The sequence below is a fragment of the Lithobates pipiens genome, unplaced genomic scaffold (genome assembly GCF_037356315.1).
Source record: "Lithobates pipiens isolate NorthernLeopardFrog02 unplaced genomic scaffold, aLitPip1_a1.2 Scaffold_30, whole genome shotgun sequence".
Classification (NCBI taxonomy): Eukaryota; Metazoa; Chordata; class Amphibia; order Anura; family Ranidae; genus Lithobates; species Lithobates pipiens.
This window is the reverse complement of record NW_027507791.1, coordinates 10,560,009-10,581,472: the sequence shown is the minus strand read 5'-3', so window position 1 is coordinate 10,581,472 and position 21,464 is coordinate 10,560,009. Positions and strand designations below refer to the sequence as shown.

Here is a 21,464-nt window from a genome sequence, read left to right as displayed (position 1 = left end):
ACATGCCACTGTGAGCGGCCTGACGATGCTTATTATGGCGTTTTACATACCACCGCCCTTCCAGTTTCAGGCCCTGCACGAAGGTCTCAATTTTATGACCAAATTCCCTACAGTCCTGGTAATCTGGATAGGTGATTTCAACATGACCATCAACCCCGGCCTCGACCGACTTGGCGCACCTGACCGCACGTCTTCCCCCCCTCATACCACTAGGTTCGGTAGATTTGCAGCTGAACTGGCCATGACAGACTCCTGGAGACATAAGCATCCAACAGCACAGGCCTTTTCTTGCTTCACTCCCGCCCGCCGAGCTATGTCTCGTATAGACATGGCCCTGCTCTCTCCCTCCCTGCTTCCCGAATTATTGGAGGTCGGCTTCGACGCCAGGGTGCTGTCGGACCACTCCCCATACTGGTTGACGCTGAGACTGCCTGTGACTGTCCCCCCCCGTGTGTGGAGACTGAACCCCTTCTGGCTTACGGTTATCCCAGATCTGGAGGACCTACAGAGGGAACTAGTTTTTTTTCTCCGTTCAAACGCGGGATCTGCGTCCCCTGGGTCAATATGGGAATCATTTAAGCTTCATGCTAGGCTGCTCCTGATCACTCGTATTAACAGGTACAAGGCTAATTCTAGACAGGCACTGACACAGGCTGAGGAGCGCCTACAATCCCTTGAGCAACTGTTTGTGACGGATCCTTCCCTGGAACATGCCACCCAGCTCCGCCTCCAGTCCCGACTGACTGATCACCTTCATTATGAGAAAGCGAAGCAGGGCCTTTTCTTTAGTAAACAGCGTGTGTTTGAACACGGCGAGCGGGCGGGCAAACTGCTAGCTTATATGGCCCGGCTTGACCATAGCCCTCCGGTGGTGGTTCAGCTCCGTGGCGCCGCCGACGACCTGATCTCCGACCCTGACCTGATTCTACGTGAGTTTAGAATGTTCTACTCCACTCTATATACCTCCACAACCAGACACACGCACGCTGACCTCACCCAATTTCTTCACTCCATAGATTTCCCCTCTATCAGCCCAGAGCAGAGATCCCTCCTGGAAGCCCCCATCTCCCCTGACTGTATTGCCGAGGCACTTGCCTCCCTCCCATCCTCCAAGGCGCCTGGCTCGGACGGGCTGCCCCTGGAATTTTATTCTCATTTTCAAGACACGCTAATCCCAGAACTGCACACGTTATACACCCATATGTTTGATACAATGTCCCTTCCCGCCTCCATGGGAGAGGCCCTTGTTGTCCTCATACCCAAGCCCGGTAAGGACCCCTACTACCCAGAGTCGTACCGCCCGATTTCCCTCCTGCAGCTGGATGTAAAAATCCTGGCTAAAATTCTGGCCCTGCGACTCAATAAAGTAGTCCTCAGCCTTATACATCCAGATCAAACGGGGTTCATGCCTAACAAAAATACTGCCTTCAATCTCCGCAGACTCTTTATGAATCTGCAGGCCACTCACGATAACATCGGCTCCCGGGTAGTCGTGAGTCTAGATGCCGCGAAGGCGTTTGACTCCGTTGAATGGAGTTATCTATGGGAATGCCTGACTAACTTTGGCTTTGGCCCTAACTTCATTAAGTGGATTCAGCTTTTATATAGCGCTCCCACTGCCCGGATCCAGGTTAATGGCAGGATCTCGGATCCTTTCCCTCTGTCTAGGGGTACTCGCCAGGGTTGCCCGTTATCCCCCCTCCTGTATGCCCTCGCGGTTGAGCCGCTGGCCATTGCCATTCGTGCTCACCCGCAGATTAAGGGCCTGCGTTCGGGCCTTTTGACGGAAACCCTCAGCTTATACGCTGACGATATGTTATTATACCTCGAAGACTCGGGTCCCTCTCTGCAAGCAGCCCTGCGACTGATAGAGCAGTTTGGGGAATACTCTGGACTACGTATTAACTGGTCCAAGTCCCAGATCCTCCCTTTAGACTTGGGTGCCCCGTCCGCTGATCAGGCGGCAATGCCCTTGGTCAGGGCAAGTCAGGTGAAATATTTGGGAGTGCAATGTTCACGATTGCTGACTGACTACACCCTTTTAAATGTGGAACCCTTATTCACCCTGCTCAAGCAAAAAACCCAGACTTGGTCCCGTCTCCCCCTTGGGGTGATGGGCCGTGTAAATTTGGTCAAAATGATTCTCCTCCCCAAGCTGCTCTATGTGTTTTGGCATGCTCCCCTGCGCATCCCTCTCAGAACCTTCAAATCCTTGGAGGCCATCTTAAACACGTTTGTTTGGGGCTCGTCTCGACACAAGCTCTCATGGAGTGTTCTGAAATGCCCTACCCACCTGGGCGGCACCGCCCTACCAGACCTGTACTATTATTATCTGGCCGCTCAACTGTCCCATTTCTACTATTTCAATCAGATTGACAAAGATCGCTATGCCTCACTGGTATGCTCCCCGCACCACACTCTGGTCGTACACCCACTCCGTCTCCTTATGCGTGGCTCCGGGGGACCTTCCGTCCCGATGAGAGACATGTTGTCCCACCACTGTTTGATTTGGCAGCAGGCCACGTCCATTACTGGGGCCCCTAGGTTTCACTCCCACACCCCCCTTTGGGACAATCCCCTACTTCCCGAACTCTCTACGATCCCCGACCGCTCTGTGTGGCTGGCCGGGGGCGTTATCTTTCTGTCCCAGGTTATTACCAATGGCTCTGTCAGACCCTTCCAGGCCCTCAAAACTGACTTCAACCTCCCTAATAGAATGTTTTTTAGGTATCTTCAACTCCGCCATGCCCTTAGCTCTCAGTTTGGCTCCCATATCCCCAGGCTTGAAACACCTCCGATAGCAACAGCCGTGCTAGGTGATGACCCTAAGAAACTGATTTCTTTTTTTTACACCAACCTGCTCACGCCTGGGGCGACCGCCCGCGCCTACCGACTTAGGGCTAGATGGGAGGCCGACGTGGGGGTTATCGAGGACGCGGACTGGGAAACTGCACTTGACACCCCTAAGCTGGTCTCCCCGAAACTTTCTGACAGACTTACACACCTCTACATGCTACATAGGTCATACCTGACCCCTGGGCGGCTGTCCAAGTTTAGACCTGGCTATGATCCAGCATGTCCTAAATGTGGTGATCCCCAGGCCACGTTCTACCATCTCCTTTGGTCCTGTCCTGAGTTGCAGGTTTACTGGAAGCAAATTGTTGACTTCCTTCACGACCAAATGGGCTCCCCTCTGACGCTATGCCCCCGCCAATGTTTGCTGGGGATTCTCCCCGTATCCGAGGAGGCAAGGATCCCGACTGTTTTCCTACAGGAGACCCTATACCTAGCCAGACTGCAGATAGCCCGCACCTGGTTGCGCTCTGCGCCCCCCACCGCCCGACAATGGAAGGCGGCTGTCAATGCCACTCTCCCCTATAAAAAACTGCTGTATATGCATAGAGGCTGCCCGAGCAAGTTTGCCAAGCTGTGGGATAAATGGATGGGGGATTCAGATACATGTACCGACTAGTGTAGTTTGTGGTCTGTACGCCTCCTTACACCTACCCGGGTTCGGCCCGGCGAGTCTAGCTGTCTCCGTGGTTGTAGGTGGGCTTCCCGCCCTCATAATAATGGTTTCCTGCTCCTCTCTGCGAATTACTTTGAGTAGAATGTACTATGGCTCGGCATATGACTCCCAACCTCTGAGTTCCTCTTTTCCCCCCATATCTGAACACACTGTATTGTCCCTTGCTTTTTATGTAATGTGCAACCTGTAAACAAAGAACCCCCCCCTCCTTGTGTTTTTCAGCCTGTGGTATTGTTAGCAGCTGTTTTTTATCCGTATATTTGGTGTATGTTGCACCCCATATGTGTTACTGTTATCCTATGTATTTTGTATGCTCAATAAACGTTCTTTTTTTCAAAAAATGGCAGAAAGATGCAGAATGGATTATTACCACAAACCTTATCAACAACCTTTTCAAACTGCAGCTCCAACAGAGTCAAGTTTCATGTACTGGGAATGAGTATGGGAGATGTTTAGTATGGGTTTATGACTCCATAAAGAAACAACTCAGAAAGAAAACTGTTTCTAAAGGAGCAAACAATTAAAAAACATAGAATGAGCTACTCTGCCCCATCTACAGTGGACAAGTTATAGAGTAACCCATGAAATGCATCTAGCATGGACATTGTACATAGCTATTGCAATCAATTTATTTAAAAGGAAAAAAACAAAAAAACAAACAAAACAAAAAAAAAAACAAGAGTGTCTGTGCAACTTCCATCATCCAATCAGGGGCAGATTCTGTTTTCCAACCTGTACTAGAATAATGAAATCTGTAATCTGATTGATTGCTCTGTGCGCTATTTTTCTCAAGCATTTCACTTACCACTAAAGTGGCGTTTGCAGGAACAGGAATCCCTTCAATGACTATTTCCTTTTCCAGGATGCGGGAGGTGCCGGGTGCCGTGGGGTATAAACGCAAAGTCTCTTTCAGGACCTGAAAAATGGAGTGTAAATACCATGAAGTGTTTATTGTACAAAGTAGGGCACTGAAAAGGAGGAACCACAGCGTGCAACGAGTATTTGACACATTCGACACAAGGACATCTGTCCATGGCAAACCGACAACACAGCTAGCAAGGAGACAGCTGATTCGATAGGTGCCACTTTTCTTGAAGGCAGAGAAAAGTGCCAGCTTTTAAAGTAGCCACCTCCCTACTAGCTGTGTGGTCGGACAGCTGTGGAAGGAGGGAGGACGCCCAATCTGACTATGCAGCTAGCAAGGAGACAACGGCTTTAAAAGATGGCACTTTTCTCCGTCTCCAAGAACTCATCAGGAACTTATCTAGGGCAAGTGCTTGGAGTCCGAGAAAAGTGCCATCTATTGAAGCCTCCTTGCTAGCTGTGTTGTAAGATGGCCATGGAGAGATGAGGGTTGCACAGGGCGTTCCTTCTCCCTCCATGGCCATCCAATTACACAGGTAGCAAGGTAGCTTTAAAAGATGGCACTTTTTTCTGCCTCCAATAACTCATGAGGAGCTTACCCAAGGCAAGTGCTTGGAGACAGAGAAGAAAAGTGCCATCTATTGAAGCAACCATCTTCTTGCTAGCTGTGTTGTCAGACAACCATGGAGGGAGAAGGGACGCCCCATCTGATTTCACAGCTAGCTTTACACAGCATATAAGAAGATGGGACAAAGTACTACATGTACTTGTCCCTGGGGAACAGATCACTTTAATAAAAATTGAAGAGAGGGTTGCACTAGCACACACGGATAAAATTATTTGAATTATAATTTTCATATGTATCTAAAAACCATTGTCCATTTTTTAGATACATGTCATGTTACACTCATATTTAGGGTGCAAGTAACATGAAGCACGGTCGCACAAACCAGCCCCCAAAACCCAAACCGCCCCCCCTTACTCAAATTCCAGGATGATTCCTGCTCTTGGTAGTTGCTGTGTTTTGGGTTTAGCATGATAGTGCAAGGCTTCACCCACAGAGGGATGGGTGAATAAAAATACTACAAGTCCCATATACGACCGCTGAAGATAAATACTTCTGTGTGAACCTGGGGCTGGGGGGTAAAAAAGCCTGTGCATTGCACATGTAAGACACTGATACAATGCATACCTCCTGGGTTTTTGAGATGAGAATGAGGGACACCTATTGGCAAAAGTATGCAGGCATAGGCCACACCCTCTGTCATGCCCCCTTAAAGGAGAATTATACAAAAAAAAGGATAAGTTAAACCCACAAGTGCTTTTTTTAACCACTACTATTCCTTTATACTGGCTTTTGAATTGTACAAATGCAGCAACTGAGAAACTGGATGAAAGGTTTAGCACTGTGTAACATTTTTTGAGAGATAAATAGTGCATTTTATATACAACTATATGGATCAGTCCAAAATGAGGGATAAATGAGGAGGAAAAAAGGACAGAGGGACTTTTTTCAAATTCAGGGACAGTTGGGAGCTTTGTACAATGCACTGCAGGCCTGAATGCAAAAAATGTAATACATGCACATTTATAATTTTCCTTGTTCAAACATTTTATTAAAGAATAGAATAAGTTGTGGCGATGCAACCCCGTGTCACATATGAGCAATGCATGCCTGATTTTGGTAGGCTTGCTAATTGCACACATGTGCGCTGGCTTCATAATCATCCCAGGAAAAGAGGTCAGCGCTCATTCTTGGAGAGAACTCCGCCCGGTGGACAGGAGGTCTGACCTAGGAGTCAGGACGGAGCCAGTGCAGCACGAAGCTGCAAGCACAGAGGTGCTGAGCCTCAGGCCTGAGCAGGAGTGCTGTGTTTATTTTTTTTAATACAAGAGAAACTTTTATTTCTGGAAAATGGGAGTACAACAAAAGAAAGAACAAAGAAAACAGAGCAATGCGTGTACATGTTACATACATAGGGTCAGAGGATACATCATGTATAGTATGATGGGCAATGATAACTTCAAGTACATTATTTGGTGTGTCTGCATATATTAAGCGTATTACATCACATTACATCAATCCTCTAGTATGTCTTCCAGGCGTCCACCCAGGATTGCTATGGGCAAACATGTTCAGGCCACAAGAGAGTGACGCTGCCAAAACCATATATCTGCATTGCACTAGAGGTCCCCCCTCCAATATTATTAAGCTGGGTCAATCATCTTCCGTGCCCATTGCCGTTGATGGCATTTCCAGCCAGCGGTCCCAAATTTTGGTGATATTTTTTGGGCAACCCCTGTGTTTATAAATAACTAATTTGTAAGGTGGAGATTGGTTGACTGTGACAACCCACTCCCGCAATGTTGGTGAATTAGTACGCATCCACTTCCTGGCTATCAATAGTCGGGCTGTGAACGTTTCCTGCATAAATATGTGGAGGGATTTATTCTGTTCACCATCAGGAAGGATGCCTAATAAACACTGCTTGGGGCATAATATTAATGGGGAGCGCATGTCATCATGGAGGAATTTGACCAGTTGCTCCCAGTATGATTGGGCTGTCGGACAGGACCAGAGCAAATGATAGAAGGAGCTATTCTGATCCTTGCATCTTGGGCACCTAGGGTCCCATTGTGGGTTTTATCTGGCGATACGGGCCGGGGTTAGATATGAACGATGGAGTATATACAAGTTGTCAAGTCTATAAGCCAGCCTGGGAGAAACCCATCTCCTCTCCCATCTCCCCCTCAACCTTTTGGAAGATTCCACGGCCGCGGCCAAGCTAAGAGCCTGGTAGCAGATAGATGTCAACTTTTTTGGGTCCTCCCCAGTCAGCACATCCACCAGCTGTATGGGTTGGAGATCAGGCACAGCCCCCCCAAATTGGGTCTGCAGTGCATGGCGGAGCTGGAGGAAACGAAAAAACATTGTATTGGGCAAGTTAAAGGCCATCTTGAGCGCCTGGAATGATTTAACCCCTGTGTTATCCATTACCTGGTGAAGGTATAGTATGCCCGGGTGACCCATGGGTCCGTATCTGGAATGGTAAGCAGTTCAGGGAGACTACAATTGTCCCAAAAAAAAGTGAACTGTGACTTGGTTCGCACTGGTGCGATGCGAGAACCCGTGTGAATCCAGGACGGGTTCCCGCATCGCACCCGACTCGAAGGTAGTTCACCCTGCCATATGTGAACTGCTAGGAGTGCCAATACAAAGTTAATGACATCCCCAGACCGGTTCGCATTTCGCAGTGCAAACTGTCAGTTCGGACATTAATCAGATCGCATGACTGTGAACATCCATGTGACCCGATTCTGGTGCGGACCAAAAAAGGTCCAAATGTGATGCAAATTCGACCATACAATCTGTATGGCTGAATTCGCATTGCACAGACATCGCTTATGATTTGCACTGCAGTGCGGTGCAAAACACATGCAATATCGCACAGAGTACCAGTGTTGAACCCAGCCTTACAGTATAATAATAATGTATTCCAGCCGTATATAACGTTGGAACCTATATTGCAGCAAAACATTAAACTACTTACATATAGAAAAGGTTCTTACATACCTGGGAAAGATAATTCAGTTTGCTCAGGTCTTCATATTGAATGTCCCTTTTGGAACCAATCACCTCATCCACTTCAGCCTGAATTCTGAGTAAAATACATTTTAACATAAATTTTCTTTACAAAAAAATTAATAAAAAAATAGATAACTTCAGCAATAGAATATATACCTTAAATGTATAAATTTGAGCTAGAAGTGCATTTTGCAAATGCTTGATCTGGATTAATTTAGAATTCATTTTATTCCTTTTAGAGTAGCATTTCTTTTTTGTTTTAGTTTGCTTTTTAAGCTTTAATATACACATAGATCTCAAGTGTACTGACGCATTTCTCCACTAACCTTTAATAACATAATTACATAGTTAGTTTGGTTGAAAAAAAAGACACGTTCATCCAGTTCAATCAATAAAAGGGGAAACAATACATGTAGCACCCTCTAGTGTGCTAGAAAAATAGTGTAGGTTTTTTTCCAGAGTAGGTACATTTTCAGGCTTGGCTGCCGTGTGTTTTTTGTGATCTGGGTTGGGAGTGGCTCAGAGTAGTGCTGGGTGACTCACAGGTGGTGTCACCAGGACCTCTTTCCAGAATCTTCTGATACTTTCTGGAAAGGGAGGTGGGAGGGGAGGTTGAGCCACCTGGAGTGTTCCAAGGTGCCCTGACCAATCCCAATCTGGATTAGCAGGTGGAAGGTTTCCTTAAATACCCAGGATCAGCCCAGATGGGGAGGAGCTGATCCGCTGGAAGATTGAGATGGAGTGTTAGGCTGTTGGGGCATCTGAGGGAGCTCCCCAGTCTGGGGGGGTGACCTTGGGCCTGGGCTCAGGTGCAGATGGGGCCCTCTTACAATCCACGGAGGATTCCTGGCCAGGAGGCACAGGAGGAGCAAGAGAGGACAGCGGGAGAACACTGCCAGGCAGGTCTCCAGGAGTTCCACAGAGGCAGCCAGGAGGGCTGGGGAGTGATACCCCCATCGGGAGGATTGGGAGGCAAAACTGAGAGGATTGGGATGCAGCAGTCTGGGATGGTGTCAGGGCTGGCTTAGCCCTTCTTTCTCTGGACTGGCCGCTCAGCTGTCGGCTAATTGCCAGCTCTCTTCTCTTTCCACAGTTACCAGCTGTTCCGGATGATGCTCGTCTGACCTGCCTATTTAAAGCCTTACATCTCACTCTTTCATTTGCCTTCGCGTTGGTCACATCATTAGGAACCATCTCCTGCTGTTTGTTTCAAGACTGGCTTGCTGACATCCCTTCTGGCTTCTATCCTGCTTGCAGTTGCTCTCCTTGGATCCCTGACGTCTGGACTGGCTGATTACTTGATCTGGTTTATGAACTTTGGACTGGCTGACTAACCGATCTGGCTACTGGACTCTGGCTATGCTTGACTACGCTTTTTCCTATTTACCTTTTTATTTTTATTAATAAACAAGTGTGATTTGATTGTACTTCTGTCTCTGTCTGTTTCATGGTTCCTGACAGATGGGTGCAGAGCCAGTCTGAAGGATGGTGGTGACACGGGCAGTGGAGCAAGGCAGCTGCAGCCAGGAGGGCTGGCAGTGCCTGAAGAGGTGGTGCTGGGAGCAGTAGCCACAGGGACAACTAGCACTGGAACTTTCTATTTTTGCAACACCATAGGGGCCCGCGGTCCCTGCCTGTAAAGGGCCTTTGCTTTGGACCTGGCTGAGCCAGTGTCAGGCCTACAGTGCTAGCTAGTCTGGAAAGAGAAAGGAAGCAATATGCAGGAGGAGAGAGGAGTGTATATACTGTGATGTATATAGTAGTTCCAACTTTGACTTTAATCACCTGGGCATCTCATAAGTTCCCCATCCCTATTCAAGTTTAATTCCCCTCAATAAAACATGAAAACAAGTGCAAGGACTGCTTTCTTGACTCTGAGTGAGTGAAAAGTGTGTGCCTGGCTGGGCAGGGTGACAGACGAACCACAACATTCAGCAGCTCCATATACAATCCTATATATACACAATCCATTACCCACAACTGATCCAGAGGATGGCACAAAAAATATAATTTGCTCCAGCAGGGGGAAAAAAAAGTAAATCGGATATTCCCTGGATCAGCTTGTATAAATATTAGTATCCAGTTATATCAATGGCGGCTGGTGCTCAAAACTTTTGGGGGGGGCACAAATAAAATGAAAAATTCTTTTAAAAAAAATCAATTGCAATATGCCAGCAAATGCAGCCACTGTGCCCATCAATTGCAGCCACTGTGCCAATCAATTACAGCCACTGTGCCCATCAATTGCAGCCACCGTGCCCATCAAATGCATTGCCTAATGCTTTGGCCAATCAGGAGACAGGTCTCACTGACCTGTCTCCTGATTGGCAGGGAGGAACGTTAATGTGAAAATAGTGAAAATTAATTTGCTATGTCTCGCAAAAGAGTGGGATCGGGACGCAGTGCTCTGCGCCCTGAGCCCACCCTATTTTGAGGTCTCTGATCACGTGCTTCAAAATATACACCCCCCGCCTATCCCCACCATAGTATTTCATGTGTCCGGCGTGCTGAAAGGGGTCAGACACATGAATAGGGAGGGATGTAGAGGTTTGGGGGGGGGGTGGCGCCCATGCGGCTACAATGCATGGGCCGCCACTAATATTATGTGCATCTAGGAAAGAATCCAGGCCTTTCCTAACACAATCTACTGAGCTGGCCAGAACCACCTCTGGCGGGAGTCTATTCCACATTTTCACAGCTCTTACTGTGAAGAAACCTTTCCTTTTTTGGAAATTAAATCCCTTTTCCTCCATATGTAAAGAGTGTCCTCTGATGACCTTAAAGTGAATAACTCAACAACAAATGTTCACTATATGGACCACTTATGTATTTATACAAGGCGATATATATCCCCCCTTCAGGGCTAGTGTTACCACTAGGCAAACTAGGCAGCTGCCTAGGGCGCACTATGTTCCTACCCTCTTTTCTCAGCAACAAGCAACTAAGTTTCAGCATCAGCAGGCAGCCACCGCTCCATTTGCGCATAGGGTCAGAGGCTCAGCGGCGGCGGAGAACTGTGTCTGTGTCCCAACTCGCAAATGAATGGAAGCAAGCAAACATTCATTGATAGGCACTTATAGGCTGCATTGATGGGTGCTGGTAGGCTGTATTTGATGGGCGCTGATGAGGCTGCATATGATGGGTGCTTCATTAAAAAGGTGGGGTATACATGGGCAGGGCCAAGGGGGGGGTGGCAAAATTAGGTTTCGCCTAGGGTGTCAAAAATCCTTGCAACTGCCCTGTCCCCCTTAATCTCTTCTTCTCCAGAGAATAAATAAAATTTTGTAAATTGGAGACATCCTGTAAGGACGTTATTCTACTGCATAGCTTGGTGTCATCTGCAAACACTGAAATGGTATTTTTGGGGTACACCACTAATAACCTTGGACCATTCAGAGTCAGAATCATTAACCACTATTCTCTAAATTCTGTATTTTGCCCAGTTTTCTATCCATTTGCAAACAAATTTTTCCAATCCTGTAAACTTTACCTTACACATGAGTCATGTGTGGGGAACTGTATTAAACGCTTTGGCAAAATCTAAATATACTGCATCCACAGCCACTTCTTTGTCAGTGTACTGGTACATACAGTATACTTCTCCACTGACCACCACTGGGTTGGTGCTATTCTCCACTGACCACCACTGGGTTGGTGCTATTCTCCACTGACCACCACTGGTCTGGTGCTATTCTCCACTGACCACCACTGGGCTGGTGCTATTCTCCACTGACCACCACTGGGCTGGTGCTATTCTCCACTGTACCATGATCACTTCCATTGTAAAAACACACTTCTCCAATGCCTGCTACTTGTGCAACAGCACACCACGTACCACAAACTAACAGGGCCGCTGATAAGGGGGGGAGCACCCAGGACATCAGAGGGGCCTAGGAAGCGGAGGAATCAGGTACGAGCAAGAGAGGGCAATTAGAGAAAGCAAACCCTGTGTGTCTCCCTGCAGCAGCTAAAAGCCAGTTTCTCCACATACCCTTCTTGCCAGTTTCAGCTGCTGCAGCAACCTCCCTCTCTGTGCACCATCCTTTTTTCCCTGGTTGTCCCCACCCTGCAGGCTTGCCTGCTCCCCTGCCAGCTGCTGCTGCTGCTTTCAGGATGGAGAGTGGGGAAGGGGCTGAGAAATAAGTCATATTTACCAGCCACTTGCTTTTTTGAATGAACCCAGCCAGTGATCGGTACCTAATTTTTCTCTACATGTGATATAATATATAAGCAAAAAAAAAACAAGGCAGAAGTGGACAAAATTTCCCTCCTAAGAGCGACAAATCTAAAAGCAAGAACATTTTAAAGGATGTTATGGGGTACACAAGGCTCTGTACTGCCACCTTGTTTGCACCTTCTTAAGGCTTCTCAGTGACTTACTTCTCTAATATCTCTGGGTTTCGTGCCAGTTCCATCACTGCAAATGATAGCTGGTTGGCTGTCGTCTCTTGTCCTAGAAATTAATAAAAACAATAACTACAGCAGAAGACGTGCTAATGGAGTGTTATTTGTAAGATCAAGCTTTTACTTACCAGCAATGAAGAAGGTGATAAAATTATCCAACAACATTTCCATATCACATGTTTTCTCCAGAGCTGCGAGGACAAAAAACATGTGATGTTATGTGGGCATCATGGATCTCATACATGCTGTCATAATGTTATGCTATTCAGTGGCTTATTAGGGTTTGGCATATGCATAGGGTTGAGACCCATTCATATTATAATTGTATTTCAAGATAAAAAGCTACTTCTCACATTGCTTCCATACAGGATACAGGTTTTTTTTTTTTCCTTAAGTCCGCGGTGGTGCAAAAACCTGGAATGGAAAAATCATTAAGTGAACAAAAAATGTGCATTTGAAATGCACACTAAAAAGTGCACTTAAGGGTGTGCAGTAGTCTACTGCCCAAAGGCATAGGACCTCTCCCCGATCCCCCTGGGGTGCAAGGCTCCTGGCAGGGACAAAGGGTTTCCATGGTCTGCCTAGCTAGAAGGCCTGGCAGACCTCGTTCTTCTAGGTCAGCCAAAGCCGACCATCGTATACTTGGTTGAGGGGCTCTCCTGAACAGAGACCCCCCAGGGGCCGGCGAGGAAGAAACCTAAGGGCCACAGATGCTCCCCCTAGATGTCAGGGCAAGCGGAAGCCCGAGAACTCACACCCTCCATCCAGTGAGAAAACACACATGAAAGAGAGACATAACGTGGGAGAAAATAAATAAAATAAATAAATGGCCCAGCAAAAGTGCACAGGCCGGGCCCTGATACAGTTTATCCCATAAAATAGTATTCATGCATTCGCAAGGTGCAGGCGGGCCAGCTCACCCACACCATGGAAATGGATTATGTTAAGCTAGGGTGGGCTGCATCCAGAGCTACCCCCAGCATTAAGAGGATTACTTAAGAAGTCTGCTTCTGTTCAGCACTGCTTTGCCACCATTAAGCATTGCTCTGCCTCTTTCCAGCACTGCTCTACCACTTTCCAGAACTGCTCTGCCACCATCCAGCACTGCTCTGCCACCATCCAGCACTGCTCTGCCACCATCCAGCACTGCTCTTCCACCGTCCAGCACTGCTCTTCCACTGTCCAGCACTGCTCTTCCACTGTCCAGCATTGCTCTTCCACCATCCAGCACTGCTCTGCCACCATCCAGCACTGCTCTGCCACCATCCAGCACTGCTCTGCCTCCGTCCCGCACTGCTGTGCCTCTTTCCAGCACTGCTCTGCCACCGTCCAGCACTGCTCTGCCACCGTCCAGCACTGCTCTGCCACCGTCCAGCACTGCTCTGCCACCGTCCAGCACTGCTCTGCCACCGTCCAGCACTGCTCTTCCACCTTCCAGCACTGCTCTACCGCCTTCCAGAACTGCTCTGCCTCCATCCAGCACTGCTCTGTCACCATCCAGCACTGCTCTGCCTCCTTCCAGCATTGCTTTTCCACCGTCCAGCACTGCTCTTCCACCATCCAGCACTACTCTGCCACCTTCCAGTACTGCTCTGCCACCATCCTGCACCACTCTGCCTTCTTCCAGCACCGCTCTGTCTTCTTCCAGCACTGCCATGCCTTCTTCCACCACTGCTCCACCACCATCCAGCACTGCTCTACCACCATCCAGCATTGCTCTGCCATCATCCAGAACATGCTCTTCCACTATCCAGCACTGCTCTACCACCATCCAACAGCATTGATATGCCTCCTTTCAGCACTGCTCTGCCCCCTTCCAGCAGCTCAGCTCAGCCACTGTCCAGCACTATTCCGCCTCCTTCCAGCACTGCTTTGCCTCTGTACAGCCTTGCTCCACCCCCCACTTCTGCTGCATTGGCACAGCTGTGCGGAGGTGAATATTTCAAGGGGGGACTCTGATGTAAACTGCTCTGCCACCATTCAGTACCGCTCTGCCTCCTTCCAGCATTGCTCTTCCACCACCCAGCACCGCTTTGTCTCTGTAGAGACTTGCTCCACTCCCCACCTTTGCCATGCTGGCACAGCTGTGCTGTGGTGAATATTTCAAGGGGGGGATTCTGATGTAAAGTGGTGCTCTAATGGAAGAAGGAAACTGCTGTAAAGGGAGGCTCTGATGGAAGGTGGAGACTGCTGTAAAGGGGAGAAAACACACGCCAATCTGAGTGTAAATTCATCCATAAATTTACTCACAAAGGTGAGTCAAATTGTAATTAGTTGTGCGTCAAGCAAAACTCAGTTGCCTCCACTATGAATTGTGCCTGTCAGGGATTGAGCGTTGGGTTATCCATTAGGAATTGTGTGATGGCTTGGAGACCTATTGAGTGGGAGATGGACGTATATAAGGAGCTGATGTTCAATGAAGCCCACATGTAAGTGGATTCCCATGTATAATACTTAAGTTGTTCCAGGAGGTGTACTCCATCCTTTATATATGAAGGAAGGCTTTGTGCAAGCAGCTGAAGGAACTGGTCAATGTATTGTGAGAAAGGATTGGCGATGCTTTCCATTGCTGCCACTATTGGTCTACCAGGTGGATTATCTGAGTTTTTGTGTATTTTTGTGGTAAAAATAGGGTGTGGAATAGAAATCTGTTGAAGAAAGACAATTCTTGTTTAGTAATAATACCAGCCTCTTTTGCCCACTTTGTAAGATTGGTGGCTTCCATGGTGAAAGCTGGCAGTGGGTCTGCACATCATTTTTTGTATGTAGCTGTAGTTTTTGATTTCTATTCATTGTTTTCATTGACAATAGTTTAGTATATACATATGGTTATTTTAGTATTTGTTTCTATATATGATTGTGAAATGGAATTGTGTAAGTTGTATACTCAAGGGCCGCTGCCAGACATTAGAACCGGGCATTGTCCTGCATCCTCTGTATAAAATCCCACATCAAAGATGGCGCTGCTTAGGCCTGAAGGAGGAGCCAATGCTCTGCAAACGCAACGCCTTGGTAACACCCCACATCCGGGAAGTGACGTCAGCATCTGTCGCCCTTGCGTTCCACAGCCCCAGGAGGCACCAGAATCCAATGGCGCCCCCCCGGAGCCTACAGCCGCAGTACACACCACTCCATGAATGGGGAAACCCTGCAGTTAAACATGTCCTTTTATAATTCACCTTTCTGAGTAAATTTCTGGATAGATTTATTTATTAAATTACAAAACACTACACTAAGATTGGCGCGTGTGTTTTCTCCCTAGCTTACTTCAAGTCACTTCTTACTTGCTCACAGAGCTGCCACAAAGTGTAGATTCTACAAGGAATGAGTACCCCCCAGGAACATGGGACTTTTGAGGCAACTGGATTAAGAGATCAAGATATATATATAAAAATTAACAAAATTTATTGAGGTAATATTAAAAACTAATAGGTGCACACATCACCAATTAGGACATAAAATTGAAAGAAAAAACAATACAGTTGATATGGTTGAGAATTGTTGGTATCCTTTGTGGTTCACTGACACGTTTCAGGATTTCAGTATTGATCCCTTCATCAGGGAAATTTCTTTCAGGAGAAATTAAACAAATGACAATCTATAATAAAATATAATAGAGGTCTGAATATATAAAACCATGGACAGGGAATGAGCATCGTTGGAGACGGAAAAGGGGGGGGGGATCACTCACCAATCAACCGGATACTGAAATATTTTAATGCATATGTACATATACAGATGTAATGTACACCGATGTGTAAAACTTGTACAGTTGGATCGGTACCTGATGAAGGGATTAATACTGAAATCCTGAAACTCGTCGGGCGAAGCACAAAGGAGACCAACAGTTCTCAACTATATCAACTGTATTGTTATTTATTTCAGTTTTTTGTCCTAATTGGTGATGTATATATATATGTATATATATATGTATATATATATATATATATATATATATATATATATATATATATATATATATATATATATATATATTGATCTCTTTATCAAGTTGCCTCAAAAGTCCCATGTCCCTGGGGGGTACTCTTTCCTTGTAGAATCTACATTTTGGGATGTTGGCAACAATTCGGTCTTTTTAGATGAAACCCCCTCCTAATAAGCCACAAGGTGTACAGCTGATGGATTTTATGGACATTTACTTGATTTCATTAGCTATTGGCATTTACAGCATCCCAGAGACACTTTGGCTTCCCCCTTGCACCAATTTCTTTTGTTGACTGCTGTAAAGGGGGACTATGATGGAAGGAGGACACTGCCATAAAGAGGGATTCAGATGCGAGGGAGATTCTGATTTAAAGGGGGATTCTGATGTCATGGAGGATTTCTCACGTATAGGGGGTTCTCTGATATAATGGGGGAACTTCTGATGTGAAGCTAAACTCATCATGAGTGAGCAGAGTGACAGAGAGATGAGCTCATCACGGTATTGCTTAGACTTTCACTGTCCAGTCACGTGCTGGGGGCAGATCCAAGACAGTCTGGGCTGAGGAAACAAGCTCAACGATGCTGGCCATTAGGCTGTGGACATCTAGTGGCCAAAAACAAAAGTCCTGCAGAGAAAATCTATCTAATGAAGGTACATTTTGCACATCTACAATGTGTTACAGTAAAAAAAAACAACATTCCAAATCTCATATCTGTTTCTTATTTTGTTGGCAAAGTAAATGATCTTTTGCAAACATTGCACTTACATGCGCTTTTGAGGATCTGTGATAATATGTCTGCGGGTATCTCCTCCCCATCCTCTATGGCCTTCTGTCTCTTCTCTATGCATTCCTTGCCTGTCTGGCGGAGGAGCCGAACACTGTCCTGGACGTCTCTGATAAAACCTCGTTTTCCTGGGCTGTACTGTTTGGAAAATAATAAAACATTTACTGATATTTGGTAGATACTGAAGAGTTAAACATCCTGTTTAAAATGTATATTCTCTCATGAACACCATTGGTGAGATCTCTGTGCTGAGCTCCATGGTCTGCCCGTCTGATGTGCCCATTATGAGGGGTCTCACCATCCCTGCGCTGTGCTCCTGAGTTTGCACACCTGCTGTGCCCATTATGAGGGGTCCCACCGTCACTACACTAAGATCCCAGGTTTGCACACCTGCTGTGCCCATTGTAAGGTGCCCCCCACCCCTGCACTGAGCCCTCAGGTTTGCATACCTGCTGTGCCCATAATGAGAGGTCTCACTGAGGCCGGAACCAAAATGGCTGAATTTAAAATAGGATGGATGGATATTCATGATATTGATGCTGTATTATCTCCCGCTTTATCACCATCTCTGCACTGAGCTCCCAGGTTATCAAACCTGCTGTGCCCATTATGAGGGGTCCCACCATCCATGAGTTGAGCATCATGGTTTTCACACTTGCTGTGCCCATTATGAGGAGTTCCCACCATCCCTGCACTGAGCTTCCAGGTTTGCACACCTACTGTGTCCATTATTATAAGCTCTCACCATCCCTGCACTGTGAGGTTTGCACACCTGCGGTGCCCATTAAGATGAGTTCTCACCATCCCTACACTGAGCTTCCAGGGCTGCACACCTGCTGTGCCCATTATTAGGGGTTCCCACCATCCCCGCTCTGAGCTCCCTGGTCTGCATACCTGCTCTGCCCATTATGAGGGGCTCCCACCATCCCTGCTCTTAGCTTCATGGTCTGCAGACCTGCTGTGCCCATTATGAGGAGTTCCCACCAACCCTGGGCTGAGTGTCATGGTCTGCACACCTGCTGTGCCGATTATAAGGGGCTCCCGCCATCCCTGCTCTTAGCTCCATGGTCTGCAGACCTGCTGTGCCTATTATGAGGCGTTCCCACCATCCCTGTACTGGTCTCTCCGGTCTGTACACATGCTGTCCCCATTATCATGCAGGAAGAGTAAAAGGTAAGTACACGCTGCTTTTGTTTCATATAGTAAAGTGAACCTATTACTTCTTCCAGCTTTGGCCAAAGTGCAGCTTTATTTTTTTTTAATAGCACAGGCCACAATTTCAACCAGAACAACAAAAACCCACCAACCTTTATCAAAGGATTCCGGGTCTCACCCACACCTCTCATGACCATGGAAATTGCTCGAGGGAAGGGGGTCTGGTCATCATGCAGAGAGTTCAGTTCCATTCCAAAGGCGACCTGAAAATACCACACTGCATCATTGGATCTGGTGACATCTGGTCCCTTCTAATGGAAATCTTGAAAAATGCACTAAAATATATTTTATCTCAATGATATTGTTTAGTTATCTGGGAATTTCTCCATAATACAGATTACACCAGAATATAAATCAGCAATATGGCATAATTAACCCACTTGACAAGTGTAGCACCATAAATATTTTGGATTTCTTCTGTAATCAAGGGAGCAGTGATTGGTCTGGCTTGTTCAGGGTTTCCCAGGCTGGGAGTTTGATTGCTTCCCCCTGCCTCTGGAAGAAGCTTCCAAAACATAGTGAGGGAGATTAAAATGACCAGCCTGAATATTTGTTTGAAATGAAAGAAAAAGGGACTTTGGACTTTTTAGGCACAGTAACACAAAAGATTTATATAAAAATATTTATTAAAGAGGCATATATAAAAAATATATATACAATTCCTTTAAAATCAAACAATTGATATACATACATATACTCAATATTAGAATAACATTTTGTACTTTATTAATTATACTATTTCCTCCATTCCTGATAGCCACAATATTTTATGCTCCCGAAGAAGCGTGTTTGCACGTGCAACATGTTGAGCCAACTTGATTTTTGAACACCATTACTTTACCGTTTTTCTGTTCTTCAACCATACTCTCGGATTCTTGTTACATTATGGAATGATGATATTGCATCATCAAAGTCTCCCTGTAGTTATATGGTTTTGTACAGTAGCTGTAATATTGAGTATATGTATATATATATCAATTGTGGGATTTTAAAGGACTTGTATATTTTTTTAGATATGTCTCTTTAATAAATATTTTTGTATAAAACTTTTGTGTTACTGTGCCTAAAAAGTCCAAAGTCCCTCTTTCTTTAATTTAAATCAAATTTCTAGGATGCTGCACTTTTCTGTCTAATTTGTATGCACAGTACCACTCTGTAATATCATACAGAAACTCATTTATTCAGCCTGAATATTTATCATGGCCTGGACAATCCCTGGATAAGAGTGCCCAGAAGGTGGCTGTGGGGGTGATAAATTGTCTGGAGCTTTGCAGAGATTCTTTTTTCAGGGGATTGCCAAGCCTTGGGGTTGGAGGAGAGAAGAGAGGGGCTGCTGCCCCACTGATGTAGCCTGTTTAGCTGTCCTTGGGGTCTCAGCGGTGTCAGGGCTGAGGACCTGGAGTGATCTCTCTGAGGAGCTGGTTGTGGGACTTCACCATAGAGACAAACACAAAGAATGTCAGTTTACTTTTTTTTTTTAGTTACTAGCTACTTGCTCATTCCAGATCAGCAGATTTTTATGTAAGGAGTCAGGATGAGCATGACAGTCCAGGGTTTACAACTTTAACCCCTTAGCATTCCGGACAACTTTTTAATATTTTTCAGATACCTTTGCAATGACATCCAGTGTTACTTTACTCATCATCTCATGCATTGAAAACTCTGCTTTCCCATCTGCTTTCTCTGCCAATTGCTCCATCAGCTCCTCTGCTTTTTCATTGAAAGTCCCCATCATTCCCATCAGATACCTGCAAAAAAAAGAAGACACATGTTTCCAGCAATGATAGACTTGTAGCTGTAGACTGTAGTGAAATATATACTATGAAAGAGAGAGGTGCATTCTGCATAGCTGTTTGTTCATCAAAACTGTGCGAAAAGGGCATAATCAGACGTTTCCAGGCTATATTCTTTGTAATTCAAATACGTGAAAGCTGAAAATACTGTATTATAGCCACTAGATCAGCGATTCTCAACCAGGGTTCCATGGAACCCTAGGGTTCCTCCAGAGGTTGTTAGGGGTTCCTTCAGCATTGGCAATTTCTACCTCTCAGATAAGTTCCCACTGACACCATTGATCTTTTTAGCTATCTTTTAAGAAGGTAATTCTTTCCAATGACCACAAGTGTAAGGACCATTCTTCCCACTGACCATCAATGTTTCATGAGCTGTAGATTTCTAATTTTTAGCAGGGGTTCCCTGAGACCAGAGAACTATTTCAAGGGTTCCTCCATGTTGAAAAGGTTGAGAGAGGCTGCACTAGATGGTAATGAGGAGCATACTTACTTCCTATACTTATAACACAGCATGGTCACTAGATGGCGCAAACTACCATAAAAATAAGTATGCTCCTCAACGCCATCTAGTGGAAACAATGCTGTATGTTCTGTATTCACACGCTTGAATGTCAGAGAAAAATATATTTTGTTCCATTTGCACAGAACAAGCTATTTTTTGATAGGCAAACATTGATGCAAATAAAAAAAAAAAAACATTTTAATATTTTTTTTATATATATTATAAAATTAAAATAAATATTATATATATATATATATATATATATATATATATATATATATATATATATCCCGCATTGTTTTTCCTGCTTCTATAATACAGATTTTAGAGACTAAAAATATGAAGGTAAAGGTGAACTCCAGCTATACCTTCCTTTCTACACAGGAGTACAGGCGCCTCTACTGAAAATTCTTAGTTTGATTTAACTGCACATTATGAGCTTCTCACAATGTGCAATACATGCTGTTGCTAGTCAGACACAGCCTGCCCATTTCAAAGCTGGAGGACGTCCAGCATCATCTAGTTTTTTTTCCCTCTCCAGCCTGATGCCCCCTTTTTTATTCATTGGTTTTCACTTCTCTTAACCTCTTCACGCTGGCGCCTCTCGGCCCTTTAAGAGGTATAGGAGGCCAGTAGGCAGGGCTTAAGATCACATGACCACCGTGATTGGCTGTCATGTGATCCAAAAATTCTCGATCGCCGAGCTTTCGGGCCTCACAGACCACTAACCTCACAACTTTGAATCCCAGGGACTGCTAACATGAATTTCAGCTCTGATACACGGCTACTGACGTCCCTCTGGCGTCAGCCGGAAAGATCGCGTGGCCATTCGTCTCCTCC

At 45.8% G+C, this 21,464-nt stretch overlaps 1 protein-coding gene across 2 annotated transcripts in view; it reads right to left on the bottom strand.

Annotated features, from left to right (window-relative positions):
• The window catches only part of LOC143942405 (cholesterol 24-hydroxylase-like), a 58,921-nt gene that overhangs the window by 9,487 nt on the left and 27,970 nt on the right, over window positions 1–21,464 (bottom strand). For both annotated transcript variants that reach the window (XM_077463686.1, XM_077463685.1), the window contains 7 exons: window positions 19,939–20,077; window positions 18,422–18,532; window positions 17,096–17,252; window positions 12,512–12,574; window positions 12,360–12,432; window positions 7,968–8,052; window positions 4,335–4,445 (listed from right to left, as the gene is read on the bottom strand). In XM_077463686.1, the coding sequence (XP_077319812.1) occupies window positions 4,335–4,445; window positions 7,968–8,052; window positions 12,360–12,432; window positions 12,512–12,574; window positions 17,096–17,252; window positions 18,422–18,532; window positions 19,939–20,077 (739 nt within the window). The remainder of the gene's footprint in view (window positions 1–4,334; window positions 4,446–7,967; window positions 8,053–12,359; window positions 12,433–12,511; window positions 12,575–17,095; window positions 17,253–18,421; window positions 18,533–19,938; window positions 20,078–21,464) is intronic.